The following is a 22,124-nucleotide window of genomic DNA, read 5'->3' on the forward strand; positions in this document are numbered from 1 at the left end:
GTAAACACAAGACCCCTCATGATCCACATTCAAAGGGACTTAGAGATGGAGCAGATAGACTGATAGACAACAAGGCCACAGAAGGCTAAAGAGGACAGTGTCATTTGAACATTATGGACAATGGCCAGGAACTTCCAAAAAATTCTGTTTTGCTGCCATGACCTAAATAACGAACTTTACAAGGTTGGGTAGAGCCCATTAAATGTGTAAGTGTCTCAGTCTTTTTAAATCTAAAATCTAGGTAATGAATTAAGCTTGTGCCAGGTGGAGATGGACTCTCAGGAGAAAGTGCTGTGTCTGGTCCCTGCAGTTTAAGTCACGTGTTATCACAGGCACGAGGAGAATTAATCCTTCCAAAGTTGCCTCCTTCAAACTCTGATTATCATGAAAAGGGTGGAAGATGGTATCAAAATTATCAATTATAAACCCAGGAGGACGGTGAGAAAGCCAGTCTGGGATTTTCTAGAAGTAATACAGTGAAAGAATTCGTCCCACACTGGGAATTAAGGGGGTGCTCGGTCTTCCAGTGAACCTGGCCACAGACCAACTTTTCCCTCTTCTCCTTTTCTCAAATATAATCCTTTTTCTCTTCCTTGAGTTTCTATGTTTAAATAAGAAGTCCATCTTCTGTACCCATCACCACCATTGTTCAGTGAGGGGGTTTCAGCGGTTTTCCTCAGAGTGCAAGTCTTAAGGCTGAGCCTTCTTGTCTGGCGCTTGGACACACAATGGGGCTGTTGACAGAAATGTTTAAGTGGCCGTGAAGTCTGGAGCCCGGATGCAATCCACCTGCCAGACAGGATCAAAGGTGATGGGCGCAGATAGAAGTCCAAGAAGTTCGACCTCCAGCCAGGTTCTCGTCAGCCTTAATGGATGCGCTAACAGAGAGCAGGAGGGAGAGTTGAGCATGCTGAGGACAAAGGGAAACGAGACAGCTCAATCAACTCTCCTTTTGTCAACAGGCAGCAGATCACAGGCTGGGGCCAGCAGGCTCCCAGACAGGATGAGGCTGGGGAGGACCCTTGGGGTGTAGGATTTCCTCCGGGTGGGAGGCTCAGCTCCAGGCAAAGCCCCAATCTATACACACTGGGCTTTGGGAGAAAGGGCGCTCCTAAGCTCCTGTGTCTTTGATGACTTTCGGTTAGAAGAAACTCTGTCTCAGACAGAGATGACATTCCCGGCTCCCAGGACAGTGAGAGCACCACAAACCCCTCTGTGCAATCCATTAGCATTTTGGGATCTCAGGGTAAAAAAAAAAAAAAAGATCCACTTGTGCATTCCAGACTCAATGGGGATCGGAAACAGATGAAAAACCAAAACCCAAAACTGTTGCCTTGCTGGTCTGTTAACAAGAGCAGTCTGCTGGAAACAGGCACTTATTTCTCTTCCAAGAAGTGGAATAAAATGTAGACATCTCTAGAAGGCTTTGATATAATTTATTTACCCTCAGGCATAGAGGCCTGTGTTCATTGCATTGCCTCAAGAATTATTTAAGCAGGTTTTAACATTACCATTCCTTCCTGTGCTCAGTGGCTGGTTCTTTGCCCTGCACTCACTGCCCTCCAACATTCCCACTTGGTTCTGCCTCCCCCGAACCTGCCCTGTACTTTTATTTTTGTTGTTCTTAACAGCCGGTCCCCTTCCTTTCCATCTGTCTCTTAACATCTATTTTCAGGTTATGGCTCAGGCCCTTCCTCCTGCAGCTCTATTTAGACATTCTCAAACAGCTGAAAAATAGGGGTAGCTTCTAATAGTTGCTGGCAACATTAATAATGGGATTCATGCTTCTCTGGAAAAAAAAGCCAATGGTTTTAAACTTAGATCTAATTGTAAAATGGTGTAATATAAGGTCAGCAATTATTTTACTACTTATAAGACAAAAATGCATGACATTTGATCATTTCTTTTCCTTTTATGTATATACATAGTTAACGTGTTTTAGTCACCCAGTCCTTTCTGACTCTTTGCGACTCCATGGACTGTAGCCCACCATGCTCCTCTGTCCATGGGATTATCCAGGCAAGAATACCAGAGTGGGTTGCCTTTCCCTTCTCCAGGGGATCTTCCTGACCCAGGGACTAAACCCAGGTCTCCTGCATTGCAGGCAGATTCTTCACCGTCTGACCCACCAGAGATATAGTTAATGGGTCCTTTAAAACGACAATCTCATAAACAGTAGTCTTTCAATGGCCTTTATTGTTGATGAATGGCTTAGTATTACACCGTGGTGAATGTTTCTACTCATTAAATATTTGGGTTTCCAGCTGAAGGACACCGGGACCCCTCACTCCACCACACACAGCAGAGCCTCACTATACGCCTGTCAAACACAGCAAACGCATGGAGTGTGTAGTCAGACTCAATTTATTTTACTGAAGTGAGATTCAAGTTTAACTAAGCATTCTAACAGGAAACAAGATTCAAACATCAGAGGAAAATCTCTTTTAAAATCACAAGCAAGCAAGCTCACACAGAATCTATGGGCCATCAGATGAACTTCCACTTTATTCTCAACACCCATCCCTCTGGAGTGTCGCAAGGTGAGGTTGCCAAACATAGAAAATGATACAACAGCACAATTCCCCGAGGGTAATTATTCTTTGAATGGAAAACATCATTTAAATCAAAAACATTTAGAGATGCTCCCTTAGTTTGTATAATTTCTAACCTCGAAATAAAATCTCAGTAACAGAACACAGAATTCTCCTTGGTTGGTCACCTCATTCACTACGGAAGAGGACAATCAATAAAAATCGTAAAAAAACATAACCCTGAAAGAGAAATAAATAACTAAATAATTTACTTATAGGTAGTTCTGCTGCACTCATTGCACGTAACCACACAATATTCTAAAGCTGATTTTTTTTTTAAAAAAAAGCTTGGAAAACACAGTTGCCTGTTTGAGTTTCTTGCTAAGTGGTGCATGTTTCTTAGATGGAGAATTATCCTATGTTAAATCTGAGTTTCAGATTTAAACACCAGGTACTCTAGAGCTTTCCCGCCTGGGTGCACAGGTATGGTGACAGGAGAGCAAGGGGTCTCCCCAGCTTCCAGGGTGGGGAGCTGCAAAAAGCCAGTGGTTTAGGGTGAGAATGTGCAAAAACCACTGGGACCAATCAGTCTGTTTGTACTTTTACTGTGATGTCGTTGCAGGGACTGTAAAATCTTCAAGAACATTCTCTGGAGGTTTAAAAAGGAGCAGCACAGGTAGGATGATGAACAGAAGCGTTTACTTGAGGAATCTTTCCACCAAACAGAAAGCTAACACAGAACACTGCTCTTTTCGAGGCTTTCAGCAAGTTCCCTCCCACCCATCTGATTTCTCCTGCTTTCTGTCACTAAAAGTGTTCACACTTTACTGCCTTCTTGGCCAGCCCTTAATTGACATTATTTCTTTGCTTCCAGAATTAGGCCCCTCCTGTGCCTGCTGATGTCACAACAGGGCAGAGTGAGCGCCCACCCCCCCAACAGCATGTTTTAAATTTGGGTTGGGGGAGGGGGGAATATGTTATCTGTTTATTAGAAAACCAATCTTGAAAAGTACCTAGAGGAAAAGATGAGTGAGATTCTGGCACATCCACAACTATTTCCAGATTGCAGTTGGTCATGTCTCTGGCCCTTCTTTCTGTGCTCACACTGGTCACAGGTACCTCTCTGAATAGAGAGAAGGCACTGGATATCTGTTCTTGAATGGACCATCTGTGGAGGCTCAGCAGCGTCCTCTCTAAAGGGACACTGAGTAAGTGTCTGAGGCTCTACAGGTCACATGTAGTCTCTGGTGTGTATCGGTTACTTTTCCTTTAATGACCTTAAAAAAACTGAAAACACATTCTCAGCTCAAGAGTCTCCCAGATTTTCCCTGTGGGTGATGGCTTGCCAAGCCTCTGCTGGGATTTCTTTGATGGGGTACACAGCTCCGAACTATGCAAAGTACAAAGCCACTGTGCCTTGAGACCCTAATCTGGGGACTCCTTTTGGAGACTGAGATGGGTCCTGGCAGACGGATGTCAAGCTTGGATCTTCCATGCTGGTCTCTGCTGCACTGCCCAAACATACAGAGCTGGACCACATTAGCACCCTTTATCTAAAAAGTGGCTGTTTACAGTAGGAGGTCTTAATTTACGCCCATTTAAACCTACCCGTGCTAGCTTATCCTTGTCGTGATCTGAAAGGCAAAATCACATATTCCAGGTACTGGGAAATTTTCATCCTGCAGGTTAGGGCCTTACTACTCCACATGGCTGGTGGTAGAAAAGCTAACATGTAAACTTACTTTTTGTTCATCACTAATGCCACCTACAGTCCACAGGGCAACCCCTCTAAAAAGTCAAGGAGAAGCATGCCAGCTCTCTACCCCTGGGGTACTCATGACACAGCTCACGGTGTGGCTGTGTCTTGAAAAAGAACAGTGTTTACCAGGAACCAAGGAATTAAACAGGTGGAGATCAGCATTTCAGAGGCTGGATTTTTTCGAGAAATACCTGTCTCCATCCTCTCTTAAGTCTCTCTACACATGAGATGCTATGACACCATCTAGCTCCTCCAACCTTCTTGATATCTGAGAGGCAAACTTTCTACCAACAATTTTTCCATTGTTAGAATGTTCACTTTGAAGAGCAGGATCAGAGGATTTGCATTTCTTTCATAAATCTGTAATCTCTTAAGTTATCAACATATAGTATGTCAGGTTTTTAAGTAATACTAGACAAGATGAATATCCAATTTTTTTTCTAAATTAAATAAGGGCTTAAGAACCTGAATTCTTTCTCTCATCAGTGATTCTTTTAAAAAGCAGCTGATGACTCTCAAAATATAAATCTGTTACCAACTAGATGGATTTACCTGTTGTGTAGTTAAGAAATAGTCTAGGGGCGTGCATGCATGTGTACACACACACACACACCCCATCATCTAAAAAACTATGTATGAGAATGTCCAAAGTTTCTGAACTAAATAAATAGGTAAAAAACCACCCATCTCACAGACTTTTTAGATTTTTGTTTGAAATGTCAAACTTGTTTTCCTCAAAATGTGAGTTGATTCTTCTTTCTCCTAGTCCTGCAGCTTTACAGTGGCCCTGCCAGCACCACCTCAACCACAACAGTCAAGCCAAGGCTCTGAAATACGAGAGCAGGAGGGATACCAACTTGTAGGTGGAAGAAACCAGAGCACAATTAAATAACCACAAATGAATGAGAAATACGGACATGCCAGTTGGCAGACACCAGCTCCAGTTCTAACAACATTAAAACCAGTGAAACTATGAATTTTCCAACTCAGTCAAAAACAGTGTTCTAAGGGTGCTGAAAGATGGGATGAAGGAAGTAATTGCCTGTGGTTGGTATCGAGGACTGATTTTTTCCTAAATGAAATGAAATGCAACAGTAGACTCTGAAGCGTGTGCTTTTAAAAGTGACAGCACTGTACTCCCTCACTCTCTCCCACTGGTGTGCGCGCACGCACACACACACACACGCACACACGCACGCACGCACACACACACACACAGAGCACTCTGGTCATTTTCACATTTTTTCAGGTCTCTTCCTATCAATTTTAAAAACTGCTACCTCTTGGTGCCTATACCTACCTACTGTGGATATAAATGGTTCGGGTTTTTTAAACCTGCCAAGAAAATAAACAGTAAGAGCCCTGAACAATAAATAAAACTAAGCATCTCCCTCTTTAGGTGAGAGCTTTCAAGACAGAAACAGGGATGATCAGTCCAGTGAGAATGTGTTCTGGTTCTGTGAAAGCGTCACCCCTCAGTTCCAACTCCCCTGACAGAGGACAGCCTGCTGTTTTCCTCCAGTATCAAAGTGCATCTGTTTAAAATCAAATATGCCTTAGAGAACAACCCAAAATCTTTGTAATTTTTGTTAGACAGTCTACGCAGCAAAAATGAAGTGATGCTCCCTTTTCCTGACTCCTCCATTCAAAGCTGTACACAGAACAGCTGGACGCAATACTTCTAGGAGAGCGGAGTTTACAAACAGTGGGGTTTGGTTTTGTTTCAAGGAACAAAAAGGAAAAGGAAAAACAAAACTAAGTGAGAATGAAGAGGAGAAACCCTGAGGCAAAAATGGCTTTTCCTGTAGAGTCTTCCGGGGGCTCGGAGTCCGGTTCATAAGGTACCAGCTATCTTCTGGGACGGAAGGCCCTCCTCCAGCCAGACGGCGGCGGCTGAGCCGCTGCGCGGGGCCCGCCGGTGGATGCGCCGCAGCCGCAGCAGGTAGAGGAGGATGGCGAGCAGGACCACCAGGAAGCAGCCGGAGAACAGGTAGTGGTTGTACACGAAGGAGAAGCCCCGCCAGTGCGCATGGCTGGCCCGGAAGGTCTCCTGCTGAATGTCTCTGCCCCAGGGAACAAGAACAAACAGGACGGCTAACTAGGCATGCAGCAGATGCAAGGTGATGGTGTCCAGGGGCAGGGCAGGGGAGACCTGGTTTAGCACTCGGCTCTGCAGACAGAAACTGTCACCTCTGTCTCCCAGACCCGGTTCCCTCACCTCTAAAATGCAGGATAATATGGCCCAGCAGAGGGTGGTTCTGAGTATGAAAACGGTAACACATGAAAGTGTATTCATAAGTCCGTAGCTGTTACCAACACTCTGGTTTGGGTAACAAAAATCAGAGAAAGTTAGAACTGTGTTTCACTAATACACAGAAGCCAATGTGGAATCAAAGCACATGTTTGTGATCAGTAACACCTACTTCTCAGTTTCTGCTGTTAATCCAGCTAAATATGCTGCTGGGCAAGGCTTAATTAAATGAAGGGAAAAACAAAACCAAAACTAGCTAATCCATTTATTTGTGAACCAGGGTTCTGATGTGGGGGTCAACTGACAGCCGGGTCTGAATGTGAAAGGGGAAGAAGACTCGTCTTTATTTTATGACTCTGGCTGCAATGCAGTATTTCCACTGAATGTGACTGCAGACAAAAACCACTACGGTGTCAGCAGGACATGTGAGTTCCTAGTACAACTCACAGATCTCTTCCATCACACTGGGGTGTTCTGCAGATGCCTCAAAATACTATCAACAGGTATCACTACACTGAAATTCCAGAAAATATGAATTCTGCTGCCAGGTCTTGCTATCTAAGGTTCTAATAAGGAAGAACATACACTACAAATCACAAGTTTGTCTTCTGTAATGTTCGATAAATATATTGCAATATAACAGTTTCCTCTATAAACTTATGCATTTATATTATGCACTAAAAGCAAGATTTCAGGAAGGGGTCCAAGGCCATAAGGGTTAAGGACCCTGGAATGGACCCCTCTGTGTTGGGGCTAGGGAACAGACAGCTGATGACAATGGGAGGGGAGGATGCACCAGTGTGGAAGACCAAGTCAGACACCCCCCCTCCCCACCCCTCCAACCCCGCCATGCTCCCAATCTGTCCACAGCCAGCATTAACAACGCCCCAAATGCCCACACCCATGGCTACCAGGATCCCTCAGATGCAGAGAAGCACCTTCGGCTGGATTTCTGTTACCAAATGTCCAGCCTTACCTCAAGGGTAAGAAGCGGGTCCTGTAGAGGATTGCTCCGAGAGTCCACTGCACCTCCTTGTCGTAAACCTGCAAGGCTGTCTTTAAATTTCTGTAGTTGACAGGAAACGAGAAGCCCCTGTGGAACACCTCAAACATCCAGGCAGATTTGAAGCACTGATACCTACAAATGGCATAGATATGAAGGGGACTGAGTCACTGGTCCAAACACACCCGTGTGGTTGGTCTTGCCCTCTGTGATCGATGCGGGTGTGCAGGCTTCACAAGGCTGGTCCTCTGAGGGCCGAATCAGCATCTCCAGCTGATTTGCTTGGTTTATACTCCTTGTCCCACATCTTTCACCTGTCGAATCAATTCGCCCATGAAACCTGATCTCTATATAATTTAATACGTGGTACCCATGAGAGATTTTTCCCCTTCGGCTTTCCATCATTTAACTCCTTTCTGAATAAATACTGAGCAAGCGTCACCTTCTTTGAACTTCAGTGTCTTTTTTATATAATGAGAACATGGGAGGGTCCTTTTTGGCTCTGAGAGTCTATGATTTTAAATATTTATCAGAGGCTTGCTTTTAGCAAAGTGCTGGGCTAAGCAAGTAATATGATATCATCATAAATAATAACATAGCCAATGTGGTTAAGCAAAGGATTTTTAAAAAGCAACTAATACCATAAAACAAAACAGAATATGATAAATGTGCGAGAGTCATAATGAGGGCTCTGGAGACTCGGAAAGAGGGACGGAGCCTGGCTGAGTGGACAGAGGAAAAAAGCTCTGACCTCTGACCTCTGGGCAGCGCATCAATGGCAAAAGATGCACAGGAGAATCCCAGGTGGTAGGAAGACCAAAACGGAGCCCAAGACTGCAAGACATGTTTGGGCGAGTCTTTGCCATCCATCTGAAAGGACCCTGGGCAGATGCGGAAGAGCAAGGACCAATGAGGACGCAAAGGTAGACTGGGGCCAAGACTGGACACACAGTTTCTTCAACATACCCTGGGCTCTCTGTCCATGACTTACTTGAGCCTGTGGAGGTCGGCGTGAGAGGCATACAGTCCTCGGTCAAAGCGTTCCCGCAGGATCGACCACTTCGTGGCACAATAATCCTGAAAGAAATTTCACCCCAAGTATAGCCCTAGGAAAAGTTTATTAAATTTTTTTCATTTAAAAAAAGTATTGACCAAATTCATATTCATAATGAACATATCCTTCCAATTAGGAAACACAAGCTTAATATATGTCCATATCCCACAAGGACATGACACACACACTCCGTGAATGCTTCACTGATGAGAGAGACAATGCTTGTTTTTCATCTTAAATTTTGGTCAAGATCATTGTTACAGAGAGTTTCACTGCCCACAACCAACCTCTTCTAAAGCTGCTGAGTTTCTCCCCCCGTGACTGCATGTGACTGGCACAGATTTTGGAAAAGTGAAGTTGTACCTCAGCTGGTTCAGACTTAACACCTAGGTCCATGGCTACATGGTATTCTGGGAACTCAGTGTGTGTGTTCAGTTGCTCAGTCATGCCCGACTCTTTGCGAACCCAGGGACTACAGGCTCCTCTGTCCATGAATTCTCTAGGCAAGAATACTGGAGTGGGTAATCATTTCCTACTCCAGAGGATCTTCCTGCCCCAGGGGTCGAACCTGGGTCTCCTGAGTCTCTTGCATGAGCAGGCGGATTCTTTACCATGTGAGACACTAGGAAAGCCCCTGGGCACACCGGGATGATTACCAGAGATGGGAAAGAGGTGCCACCTTTTCCTGATGTCCCTTGTACAGAGGTATATATTAAGAGCTAAGACTTACTGAACACTGTGTCAGCACCTTTTCTGAATTTACATTACATTCAGCTCCTTGACATGGCTGCTATTCTAAACTCTGTGGGTGAAGAAACTGAGGCTCAGAGAAGCAGTGAAACTCAAGACAGGGGACACAGAAAATATGGTGCTCAGCCTGGGGTGAGAGGGTTAGGACACCTGTCAGGCAGAGGAAATACCACGGCCGAAGACAAGATGGAAGGGAGCGCTGACAGGAGGGAAACAAATAAATCTTTGATACAATTAGAGCATAAAGTGCTGGGTGGGGAGATGAGGCGCGGGCGGGGGCAGGGGCGGCAGACACACTAAGGTATTTGAAATTCATCCTGGAAGCAGGAGGAAACGCTGAAGACTCTGAAAAGGAGACGAGGTGGCAGCACTTGGGTTTCAGACAGAACACTGGGGAGCAGTGCAGAGACTGAATGATGGGAGACCAGAGCAGGAGCACCAGAGGGAGGCTCCTGCAACGGTGCAAGTGACAGAGTCCAGGACTGGGACAGTGAGGGTGGGACAGAAAGCAGGGAGAGCAGGGGCTGAAAAGTTATTTCTGATGTATAATAACATGCTTAATGACTGCTATAACAGGGTGTACGGGAAGGGATGCATGAGTGACAGAGGAGGGGAGGGGGACTGGATGGCTTGTGATGCCATGATCGAGACAACACAGCAGAACAGAATGGGCAGACAGGAGGGGTTGTTTGGAGTTGTGAGAGCTAGCAGGCACTGGGCAGGGGTCACATGTGGAGCCTCTTTCCGGGAGGCAGCAGCAAACCATGAATTCAGATGAGACCAGCCAAGAACCTACAGGTCAGAGGACCAAGGGAGGCAACTGCCCAGGCTTGGAGCCTAGGGGGCTGTCAGGAAGGCAGGGAGAACAAGAGAAGAGGGGTGCTGGCAGCAAAGGGCAGGAAGCTGTGAGGAGCTGTGGGACCAGAATTACAGTATTACAGTGTGGGAGCCACGATGGCAGTGCAGTCCATGGAGTGGGGCAGAAACTGGTTCACAGCGGGTGTTTTGGCTTCTGCTGTGACTGTCCCTCTCACCTAACCAAGGCCCAGCCAGGGCTGCTAAGGCACTGCACACAGCCTTCTGCCATCTCCCATGTCCTGCTCCAGTCTGGGCCTGTCGCTGCCTACACCAGCTCCCTGGACAGTTACCTTGGCGGCTCTAGTAAATGCTGTGGCGTCGTAGTCTCCGCCCATCCGTAACACATCTTCCGTGCAGTAGTAGAACTCCGAGAAGCCGTAGAACTCGCTGTTCTGGAAGTGAATTGGAGGCTGGTAGACCCCATTGAGGGAGGTTTGTGTCTCGTTTGTTTTGTTCATGAAAGGTTGGACGGTCTCCCGGCACAGGTCAAAGTCCCCCGTCCCCCGCAGGTAGAGCGTCATTCCGTTTTGCTGGATTTCATCTTTGATGTCCAGGGGTAGGCAGGGGTCCAGGTACGGAGTGTCAGGAGTTAGTCCAGTCTGTTTCCCCAGGAGTCTATAGGACCAAGAGAAACTTCACCATGAGACTGACAGAAAACTGTGAAGAAGAAGGTGGCTGCAAGTCAGTGTTTCCCAAACTCTGTCCCGTGGAACACAAAAGGGTTTCAGGAAAAATCAAGCTAGAAAAACACAGACTTGAGCCCCTCCAGGACATTCATAACACACACCTGATACAGCAAACACCTGAACGGGGGCCAGTGAAACTAGGACCTGGTCAGATCACTGATGCCTTCCATGCCCTGTGACACAGCCTGATGTCCTCCGCCGTTGAGGGTACAGTTAGTAAGCTCTTCCATGTCTCTTGTACACTGCAGTCCAATGCCCACTCACTGTGTTATTCCCAGCCCCATTTTGGCCACAAATGCCTGTGATTTTAATTATATATAGATGAAATGTGACTGTAAAAAGAAGGTGCTGGTCTTGTGAAAGCTGGGTCAGATGCCTTAGAAAAATATGATAAAGGCAAAATGCTAGAAAACTGGTGTCAAATTAGGTATTAGCAGGATTTTTTTTTAAAGTTTGGAAAAATCAGTAAAAATCTAGACATAAAGTAGTATCAAACTGCTTCACAGATGTCTTTAAGGCTTTGGTATTCTTGAAAGAAAGCCAAAATGGTATCAAATGAGTGGGTGCAGTGCCTGCCAGAGAAATGACAGATGCAGCCTAAGAAAAGCTTTTAGTCCAGAGCGAAAGATTGGCAACTGAATACACAAGTTAGAACAAAATGCTTGAGGTTGATTCTATTTTTACAACTCTCTGCTCTAACTGAATTTTTTAAGTTAACCAACTATTGATCCCAACTGCAGCAGATAACAATTTTACTGTACTGTGGGCTCTGAGAAGTCCTGTAGAAATCTTCACATTGTTTACTGAAATGCTCTACACTTGCTACCTCCCAATGAAATGTCCAGATCTGTCATCCTACTGTGTGTCTTCACTGCTAAAGAAAAGCTCAAGTTATGTTAGTGTTTGACACCAGGAAATCCCATGGGCCTAAAAGGTATTTAACTATTAGGAGGGCACCTGAATTTGACATTCAGTCAGTGAAATTAAGTCAAGTTTTTACCTGACACTCAACTGACATAAGATCAGGGTAACTCAAAATGGACGTGCATGTAATAAATTAAAGTCTTTGCCATTAATTTAAAATATTTGAGTAATTTAAAAAATCTATCATCATTACTAATGGCAAAGAGATAAATATGCATTTGAAGGCTCAATTCAGGACATATGTAAAAAGTGATGACTAATATTTATAATGATTATATAAGTCTAGGATGAGCTAAATGTGTATTTCATGCTACAGGTTTTTCTTGCTCTATGTCTAAATTAAGAAGTACCACTCCACAGCCCACTATACAACCTTCTTGACATTAAAACCAATTAGTAAAAATTAGGGCTGCAGAAGAAGGTACTTCTCCAAAGTTCTAAATTAAATGTCCTTATAAAATATTTCTATTTTAAGAATATCATTAAAAATAATTTTAGCAAAGTATGCTATAATATGCCATTTTTAAAAAGAAACTGGGACTACTTACTATCTCTTACCTAACATTATTCAACTAACATCTAGAGCAGAAAAAGAACAAGTTTTTACTGCTTTTCCTATTCACACATGTGAGTTTCTGGAAAATGAGGAGCTAAATGGCTCTGACTTGGACTTGCGTAAAGTTTAGGCCTCCACAGGTTTATTAAAATTAAATTGTAGTCAATATTTTATAATAACTATAAATGGAGTATAAACTTCAAAAACTGTGAATCACTATGTTGTACATCTGAAACATATAATATTGTACATCAACTACACCTCAACAACTAAAAAGTCAAATTGATCAAAGAAATACACTATCATTTGGCTCTATAAATCAGGATTTTTCCCCTCAAAATTGTTATATCAAAACAAAACAAAGCATAGTAATTAATAACTCTTTACATAACCCCAGATTTCAGAGTTTTTTTAATTCATCCAAATGGCTTTTCTATTCTAATGGACTAATTTTTAATAATTATTTGGTACATACTTAAACACATAAAATAAATTTAAATTGATAAGGTGTTTTTTATATTTTCTATACCAGAAATCTTCATAAACTCATTTTAAAAAGTGTTACTGCTAAAGATGCTTAAAATGACAAACTCTGACTTCTGGATCATTTCTTTCTTATGAATAACTTCCTTCCTTCGGTCGTATTTACCACATAACCACCCAGGCTGGTTCCCACGACATTAGGCCATCTCATAACTCAACGCCACCAATGCATCCTGTGGGCCACCAGGAAATCTGAGTGGCCCAGGTGCTGAGTTTCCCCAGGATTTGACAATCTGGAATAGCACCACCCAGGACTTAAAAGTATTTAATATCCTGAGAGCAAGACCTCTAATCCAGCAGTGAAGCCCTGGGTCTGAGAGCGAAAGCCTCCTTCAGAGCCTGGTAGGCTGGGGCTGAAGGCAGGACCCTGCTGCCCTTGCATTTCTTCCCCAGCTCAGCAGGCTGGGCAGGCAGTAAACAGCTAACCATGCTGACGTTCTTCTGCTGACTGAGGGCTCCTTCTTCACCTGGGTATGTCTTCTATGAGGACAGACCTAAATTTCAAAGTCGTGGCTGAGCAGTGGAAGGTGCTTTACCTGTTCTTCTGAATTGTGCTGGCAAATATTCTGTCTTCATACCTCTGTCGAGCGGCATTGCCACCAAACCCAAGAAATGTGGCCACATAGACACGGTACACATGCTCCGTTTGGTGAATGTCACACCCCAAGTTAAATTCAGCCAACAGGTTCTTAGCTACTTCTTCCTGCAGACGTAAGGGCCACAAACTTAAGTATTTTAAGCAAAAATAATTACCTCCTTCTAAAAAGAGGGATCCTGAAAGAGTCTCATCTAAAAGGATCAAACATTTTGCTTCTGCATTTCCCAAGGATCCTTCTAAGCATCTTTCCTACTTCAACATGACAACCCTGACAAAAAATTTCAGGTGGGCTGCACATCTGTGATACCAAAATTACTTTGTAAAAAAGATGTTTTTTTAACAATGTGATCTAGTAAATCTACTCAGGAAATCTCACACTATGAAAATAATCTTCAACATTGAAGTCTCTATACACAACCATGTCCTTTGCAATTCTGTGACAGAAAATACTGGATGCCATTGAAATACACAATTCCAGGGAGGGCTTAGTTATTATGGTAGCAGTTTATGCAGGAACATGCTTATGCACTGTTCAATAAAGGACAAAGCTCTGGACAAACAGTAAGATTATAACAACCATATTTTTAAAAACTATGAGGAGGTAAAAAAAGAATGAAAATAAATACACCAAAACACTATCATTTTTTTTTTTGGATGATGCATCCATGGGAAATTTTTATTCCTGATTTTTCAGTATTTTTTCCCAAATTTGCTTTTCTGAGTTTCTTGCTTTGAGGGGAAAACGTGGCTTTTTCCCAAGAGTGTAATAGTTTCTAGAGGCATGCCTGGATGGGAAGTAGGAAACACAAATTGCAATACTTGAATTTACAGAGCATTTTTCTAAGGCGCTTAAAAAACATGTCAAAAACATATCAATTATGTTTACTGAGTTGACACGGTGTCTGGCAGGGCATTAAATATACTATATGTGCCACCTCAATCAGTTTTGTAATAATTCTCTGTCAGAGACACTTGCATTCACATTTACAGCTGAAGAGACCTGCTCAAAAAAGTGAAGTGACTTGCATAAGGTCCCACAATTAGAGAGGACAGGGTGACAATGTACCCAAGCTTATCCAGCTCCACTCTTTTCTAACCACTCTCTCTGCTTGTATTAATCTACAACTGAACAGAACAGCGAAAGACAAAGAGCAATTCGGGAACCCACCTGGACTGCCTCTGCTCTACACAAGGCCGCCCAGCCTCCTGGGAAACTAGAGGCAGGGGTGCAGATACACAACAGAGTGAATCACAAGTTGAGAAACCCAGAGCAGTGGATACAAACCTCAGTCTTGACCAGAAAAGTGGAGAGCTGTCTGACCACACATCTTTGCCCCCCCACATAAAAGTAATTTTTCCCAATTACAACTTAAGAAATCTGACGCTATTATATTAAGTTTTACGATACCTGCTGAGAAAAAAAGTGACTGGAAACAGAAATAAAAACTCAAGTGTATGGCTGACATACACACCAAAGGAAAATCTACGTAAGTTCAGAAAACAAACCAGCTGACTTCAATGAACAAACACAAACGGCTTAGTGGAGGTTTGCCTTGGTTTCCTCCCGTCTCCTGTCGCCTCGGTTGAGAAGGCGGGACCCTCAGCACAGTAAAGATGTGTTCAGACTCAGAAAACAAAACAAAAATGGATGGAGACATGTTAAATGAAAACCAAACCAAAAGGAAGGAAATTTGTACAGATAATAACCTGCTGTGAGGAGGCAAAGCTTACAGTTTTGGGTACTTCGTATGCTATCTGGGTTGACACGCCTCCCATGTCTAGAATACCAGCTGTTCTTTTACGAAGAATGGCTTCGCTGCTTTCACTACCAGGGATGTTAACTTCCACTACTGCCTCGTCATCTGGAAAGAACAAGAAACATCCATTGGAATGGAACAAATGCAGGGAAGCACAATTTTGCAAACAGTCATCCTGCTTTCATGGTGGGTTCCAGGGTATCTAGGAGACCCAACCCGCTCCTCCCCACTAAGATCAAGTTCACTCAGTGACAGCAGCGCCTCCCACGCTGCTCCCCCACACCCAGCTGTGTCACAGGACTCAGCTCCTTCTCTACGCTTTGCGTGAAATAGAAAAAGACAGAGGTCCAGTTAGACACATTCACTGGGAACACAGTACTTACCATCTTCGATATGCTCAAATCGTCCAAGGACAAAATTAATGCCAATCCAAGCATAGACACCTAAAGACATTGTAAGAAGAGTAAAGTTTAAAAACAGTTTATGTAATTCTGATCAGTGGAATCTGTGCAGACATTTATTTTATCCCGACAAGCTGTGAAAACATTATCTGAAGAAATACACTTTTACTGGTGTATTTTATCTTTTTCCAGTGGTTTTCCAAGAACTCTCAACTTTTAATTTTGTAGTTTCATACCATTTGCATGTGTTGAAAACATAATTCCCTAGGCCCTAGTGTTCCTTTGAAATTTGGAGATTGTTTTGAAATACCGGAGTTTTCACTTTGAGGCTAAATCTATCGAGTGCAAGGTTTTAAAAACAAGTGAACTCTGATTCTTCCACTCCTTTATCCCATGCTCTCACTCAGTTCCCAAGTCTGATTCTCTTTTTATAATATTTTCTACATCCGATCCTCACCTGTTTTTATTATTGCCTTTATTTAATCTGGTATAGCGGTCTAACTGACCTTCTTGTTCCTACTCTCCCATTCCAACTCACGCTATTCTCTACTGGACTGATCCATAAAACAAAGCCCAAACTCCAGAGTCCAACAATTCAAGACCTGTCCAACTTTTCAAAACTGAATAAATTTGATGTGTAACACTGTGTAAATTTAAGTGATACAGTGTGTTACTTTGATACATTTATACATGATTGCCCTTGTAGCAATATTATCATCACATCATTACAGTACAGTATTATTGTCTCTCTTCACTATACCATGCATTAACTCTCTATGGCTTATTTATCTAGTGTTACAAGTTTCTACCCTTAAACATCATTAATCTTATCTCCTACCCCCATCCCCTGGTAACCAACATTTTACTCTGGTTTCTGACTTTTTCAGATTCTACAAATAAATGGTATCACATAGTATTTGTCTTTCTCTGACTTACCTCGCTTAGTATAATGTGCAAAGTCCAACCATGTCAAAAATAAAAGGATATCCTTCCTCCTTTCTCTTGGTTACATAAGATTTCACCTTTTCTATGCACCACATCTTTAATTTGTTGATGAACACCTGAGTTGTTGCTGTATCTTGGCTATTGTGAACAACACTTCAATAAACATGGGAGTGCATGTATCTTGTCAGAATTCTATTTTCATTTCCTTTGGGCATATACCCAGAAATATAAATGCTGTCATATGGTACCCTTAATTTCATTGAAAGTGAAGTGAAAGTGAAGTCGCTCAGTCATGTCTGACTCTTTGCGACCCCATGGGCTGTAGCCCTCCAGGCTCCTCCATCCATGGAATTTTCTAGGCAAGAGTACTGGAGTGGGTTGCCATTTCCTTCTCCAAGGGATCTACCCGACTCAGATGGTAAAGCATCTGCCCGCAATGCGGGAGACGTAGGTTTGATCCCCGGGTCAGGAAGATCTACCCGACTCAGACGGTAAAGCGTCTGCCTGCAATGCGGGAGACCTGGGTTCGATCCCTGGGTTGGGAAGATCCCCTGGAGAAAGAAATGGCAACCCACTCCAGTATTCTTGCCTAGAAAATTCCATGGATGGAGGAACCTGGTGGGCTACAGTCCATGGGGTCGCAAAGAGTCAGACACGACTGAGCGACTTCACTTTCACTTTACTTTCAATGAAATTAGGGGTGCCATATGACACAGCATTTATATTTCTGAGAACTTACTTTATTGAGGAACTTCCATATTATTTTCCATAGTGGTGGACCAATTTATATTTCCATCACTAGTGTATAAGGATTCCCTTTTCATCCAATTCTCATCAGAACCTGCTATCTCTTGTTTTCTTGAGGATAGCCATTCTAGCAGGTATGAGGTGATAGCTTATTGTGGTTTTATGTTTTCCTGATGATTAGTGATATTGAGCATCTTTTCATGTGCCTGCTAGCCATTCTGACACCCTCTTTTGAAAATGTCTATTTAGTTCTTCTGCCCACTTTTAAATCAGATTTTGTTGTTGTTGTTATTAAAGTCGTATGAGTTCTTTATATATATTTTGGATATTAACCACTTATATGAAAGATGATTTGCAAAAAGTTCCTCCTATTCTGTAGGCTATCTTTTCATTTTGTTAATTATTTCTTTTTCTGTGCAGAAGCTTTTGAGTTTGATATAGCCCATTTGTTGATTTTTGCTTTTGGTGTCTTATCCAAAAAAATCATTGCCATGATGAACTTTCTTTCTTTCTTACAGGAGCTGTACAGCATCAAGCCTTATGTTTAGGTTTTTGATCCATGACATAGGGGTCCAATTTCATTGCTCTGCATGTGTTTCTCCAGGTTTTTGAGCATCATCAATTGAAGAGACAATTTTTTATCCATTAAGTTTTCTTGGCTCTCTTTTCAAGTATTAACTGACAGGATTTAATTACAGGCCCTCTATCCTGTTCCACTGGTTGCTGTGTTTATTTCAGCACCAGTACCACACTATTTTGATTACTACAGCTTTGGAGTAGAGTTTGAAACTCAGACACCTGATTGGCTTTGTTCTTTTTTCTCAGGATTACTTTGGCTATCTGGGGTCCTTTGCAGTGCCACCCACAATTTAGGATTGTTCTATCTCTGTAGATAATGTCTCTGGTATTTTCATGGGGATTGCACTCAATCTGTAGATGACTTACCAGCTCTATGGAACATCTTTCCATTTGGTTATGGCTTTGATTGTTTTCAGTAAAGTCTTGGCAGTTTTCATTGTACAGATCTTTCACTTCCTTGGTTAAATTTATTCCTAAGTATTTCACATTTTTCATGCTTCTGTGGGTGGGACTGTTTTCTTTTTTAGATGCTTCATCATTAGCATAAACAATGCTAATGCTCATTTTGCATCCTCTTTACTGAAATAGTTGACAAATACAACAATTAATATTTTTGACTGAGTCTTTGGAATTCTTTGTATATGAATACATCATCAGCAAACGGCATTAAATTTACTTCTTCCTTTATGGATGCTTTTCTTAGCCTTACCTGACTGCTCTAGCTGGGACTTTCAATATTATATTGGATAGGAGTAAGAAGAGAGGGCATCCTTGTCTTATTCTTGATCTTTGAGGAAATGCTTTCATTTTATATAAAAAAATGTTATATAATGTTATATATAACATTATAATAACATTATAACATAACAGCTATAATGTTAGCTGTGAGTCTGTCATATATGGCCTTTATTATGCTGAGGTCTGTTCCTTCTATACCCAATTTATTAAGGGTCTTTTTTTTTTTTTTAATCATGAAAGGATATACTTTGTCAAATGCTTTTTCTGCATCTATTGAGATGAAATGATGTTCATCTTTCATTTTACTTATGTACTACATTTATTGATCTGCATATTTTCAATCATAGTTGTATCCCAGGGATAAATCCTACTTGGTCATAGTGTATAATCCTTCTAAGGGGTTCTTTTTTAAAAAAATAATTTTATTTATTTATTTATTTTTGGCTGTGCTGGATCTTCACTGCTGCACAGGCTTTCTTTAGTTGCAGTGAGTCGGGACTACTCTCTAGTTGAGGTTCATGGGTTTCTCATTGTGGTGGCTTCTCCTGTTGGAGACCACAGGCTCTAGGGCGTGTGGGCTTTGGTAGGTGCGGCTTCCAGGCTCTAGTGCACAGGCTCAATAGTTGTGATACACAGACATGTGGGATCTTCCTGGAGAAGGGATGGAACCCGTGTCTCCTGCATTGGCAGGTCGATTCTTTACCACTGAGCCACCAGGAAAGCCCTAAGGTGTTCTTGAATATATCTGGAAAAGTCTTTCCTTCTCCTTCATATCTGAAGGATAATTTTACTGGATAGAGTATTTTTGTCTGGCAAACTTATCTTTCAATACTTAGAATATGTCATTCCACTCCTTGGCCTCTGTAGAGTTTTCCCAGAAAAATCTGGTGACAGCCTAAAGTAGGTTTCTTTGTAGATTACTGTCTTTTTTCCCTGGCTGCCTTTAAAACTTTTTTCATCACTCTTTTGACAGTTTTAATGTGTCTTGAAGGTCTTTTGTGTTGAAATAACAAAGTGTTTCCATTAGCTCTGTGGACTGTATATCCAGGTTCTTCCTCAGGTTTCGGAAATTCTTAGCTATTATTTCTCTGTATGCTCTCTGCTCCCTTCTCTCCCTTTCTCTTCTTCTAGGATATCCATGAGTCTTATGGTGGCTTTCCTAATGAAGTCTGATAGTTAAGGGGTTCTTCACTTTTAAAAAAATCTTAGTTCTCTCTCCTCTTCCACCTGAAACATTTCTATATTCTTACCCATGAGTTCATTTACTCTCTGTTCCATCTGATGTGCTTGACTTCCAATGCTTTCTAATGTATTCATCTCATTGACTGAGTTCTTCAGCTCCACAATTTGTTTGGTTCTTTTTCAGAATTTCAACCTCTTTGGTAAAATTATTTTGTTAATTTTATTCCTGAGATCATTGTATGGTCTTTCTGAGTTTTCTTGTAGCTCGCTGAATTTCTTCCTAACAGCTATTTTGAATTCTTTATCAGTTCAGATTGCAATAGTCCACGTCTCTAAATTTAGTTGCTTGAAAACTGTTTTGTTTTTTTTTCTTCTTGTGATACATTACTTGATTTTCACAGTTTGATGAAAAGTGTCTGTCACAGCATTTGAAGTAGTGAATGACTTTCTTATTTAAGTTAAGCTTTGTTTACGTTCATTCTAACAATTCAACACATTGGTAATTCGAAGCCTTTCTTTGTTTTCTACAAGGTGGCGCTACAGCACAGCTTTTGGTTTCTCTTACCTTAGCTGCCTCATCACTAAGGCTGGGAGGATGAACATAAAAAAAGCCAGTGGAGAGGGAAAAAAAAATGGATGGTGACACAGCTGGGGAGATGTATGCTTCACACCTGGGGCTTTGGGCGTGTTAAAGAGAACAGGATCCTGGGGGGAGGACATCCCCAAAGGTCCGTGGGCTGTCTTCTTGCAAGAATCCCACAGCAGACAGCAAGAAACTTGTCTCTTCAGTTCTTTCTGCCTTCTTCTCCTTTCTTTCTCTGCTCACAGTAGCTGTGGTCTCTCCAGCTGTAGTACTCTCAGTCAGGCGAATTCACCATCCCAACTCATCACCTTCACCCTCCACCACCTCTGCCAGAGAGGTCGTGCTGGCTCAGGGCCACTCCTGCTGCTGCTGCCTCTGCCTGGCTCTGCAGACTCCTCTGGGTTCCAATCCACCCACTTTCTTGGGCACAGATGAACTGATCTCTTGGGTGTCCTGGTGTGCTATGCATAGGCACTTTTTTCCAGTTATGGATGTCCGATTAGTTGCAGATCAAAGGGGAGAGAGAAAAGGAACCACGCACGCCATCATGATGCTGATATCACCAAGACCGATCTAACCTATAACATTATCATGACCTTTCAAAAGGGCCATCATTCCATCAGATTAAAGTATTTTTATTCCTCTGTCCAGGGTGCAGCTTTTCTGACCTGCATTGAGTTAAATCATTTTTTCTGCCTAGAATGAGCTTCCTATCCCTCTCTCAGAGCCCTAGCCTTACCAGGCTTTGGCATGCTGTGTTTATAATTATCCCTTGATGCCCAGTTCAAATGTCACTTTCTCCATGATGCTTCTAGCTAGGAAAAAAAAAAGTCCCCTTCCTTTCAATTCCCATGATAATATTTCTTTACTTCTGTATGGCATATAAAACTGCCTATATAAGCAGCTGTTTACCTCGCTTGTCCATAAACAGTTCAATGGCAGTATGTGAATTTCACCTAATTTTTGGCGAAATGATAGATGATTTTGAAATAAATGCTTTTTGGTCTCCATCTCCAACAAGCTATTCCCCAAATAATTACACTGACTTGCCATTTCATTCTCAAGTAGAATTATTTCTTTGAAAACAGAATATTTTCTCAGTGTATCAAAGTGAAGAATAATTTCCCTTTTCTAGCAAGTAAATCAGTAGAAGGTTCCAACAGCTCAATAATTATCATAATTTCAGAAAGCTGTATAACTTAGGCAAGGAACACAAACCTTTTCTAGCAAAATAAATCCAAAATATGTTTCCTAAATGTGAAGACAAACTTAGTTATTTTTTAATGGCTTAACATTTAGATTATAAAGACTAGTCATGTTAAAAACTAATATTACCATCTAAAAATTATATTTGAAGGCTATGGTTTCCCAAATTTTAAGATGTTAAGAACAATTTAATAAAGTATATAAAGTGGAAGACTGGGAGGACTTACAGGAATAGCTTCCCAAATTTCAAGCTGAAGACTAATATACTAACCTTCTTGTTTCCCTGAAATTACTTCTGCATGAGAGTCAGAAAACAGGAAGTCAAAGTGCACAGGGATGTCAGTCAGAAGGTCTTCCAGAATGGCTTTCTGCTGACTGTAACACAATCCCAAAATTTACATGTCAATATATTAAATCCTAAATTTTTCTGTTTTAAAAAGAAAAAACAGAAACAAAAAACCCAAACCCTATAG

The 22,124-nt window shown here is 42.1% G+C and overlaps 1 protein-coding gene across 4 annotated transcripts in view; it reads right to left on the bottom strand.

The window, feature by feature from the left end:
• Nucleotides 1-2,345: 2,345 nt before the first annotated feature.
• Nucleotides 2,346-22,124, bottom strand: part of ENTPD4 (ectonucleoside triphosphate diphosphohydrolase 4) — a 39,594-nt gene continuing 19,815 nt past the window's right edge. For 3 of the 4 annotated variants that reach the window (XM_055578745.1, XM_055578744.1, XM_055578743.1), the window contains 8 exons: nucleotides 21,923-22,026; nucleotides 15,654-15,713; nucleotides 15,221-15,375; nucleotides 13,452-13,618; nucleotides 10,497-10,821; nucleotides 8,536-8,621; nucleotides 7,518-7,679; nucleotides 2,346-6,353 (listed from right to left, as the gene is read on the bottom strand). In XM_055578745.1, coding sequence (XP_055434720.1) covers nucleotides 6,125-6,353; nucleotides 7,518-7,679; nucleotides 8,536-8,621; nucleotides 10,497-10,821; nucleotides 13,452-13,618; nucleotides 15,221-15,375; nucleotides 15,654-15,713; nucleotides 21,923-22,026 — 1,288 coding nt within the window. In that variant the 3' untranslated portion in view covers nucleotides 2,346-6,124. The remainder of the gene's footprint in view (nucleotides 6,354-7,517; nucleotides 7,680-8,535; nucleotides 8,622-10,496; nucleotides 10,822-13,451; nucleotides 13,619-15,220; nucleotides 15,376-15,653; nucleotides 15,714-21,922; nucleotides 22,027-22,124) is intronic. The other variant, XM_055578746.1, reaches the window with a different exon arrangement.

The sequence above is a fragment of the Bubalus kerabau genome, chromosome 4 (assembly GCF_029407905.1).
Source record: "Bubalus kerabau isolate K-KA32 ecotype Philippines breed swamp buffalo chromosome 4, PCC_UOA_SB_1v2, whole genome shotgun sequence".
Lineage (NCBI taxonomy): Eukaryota > Metazoa > Chordata > Mammalia > Artiodactyla > Bovidae > Bubalus > Bubalus kerabau.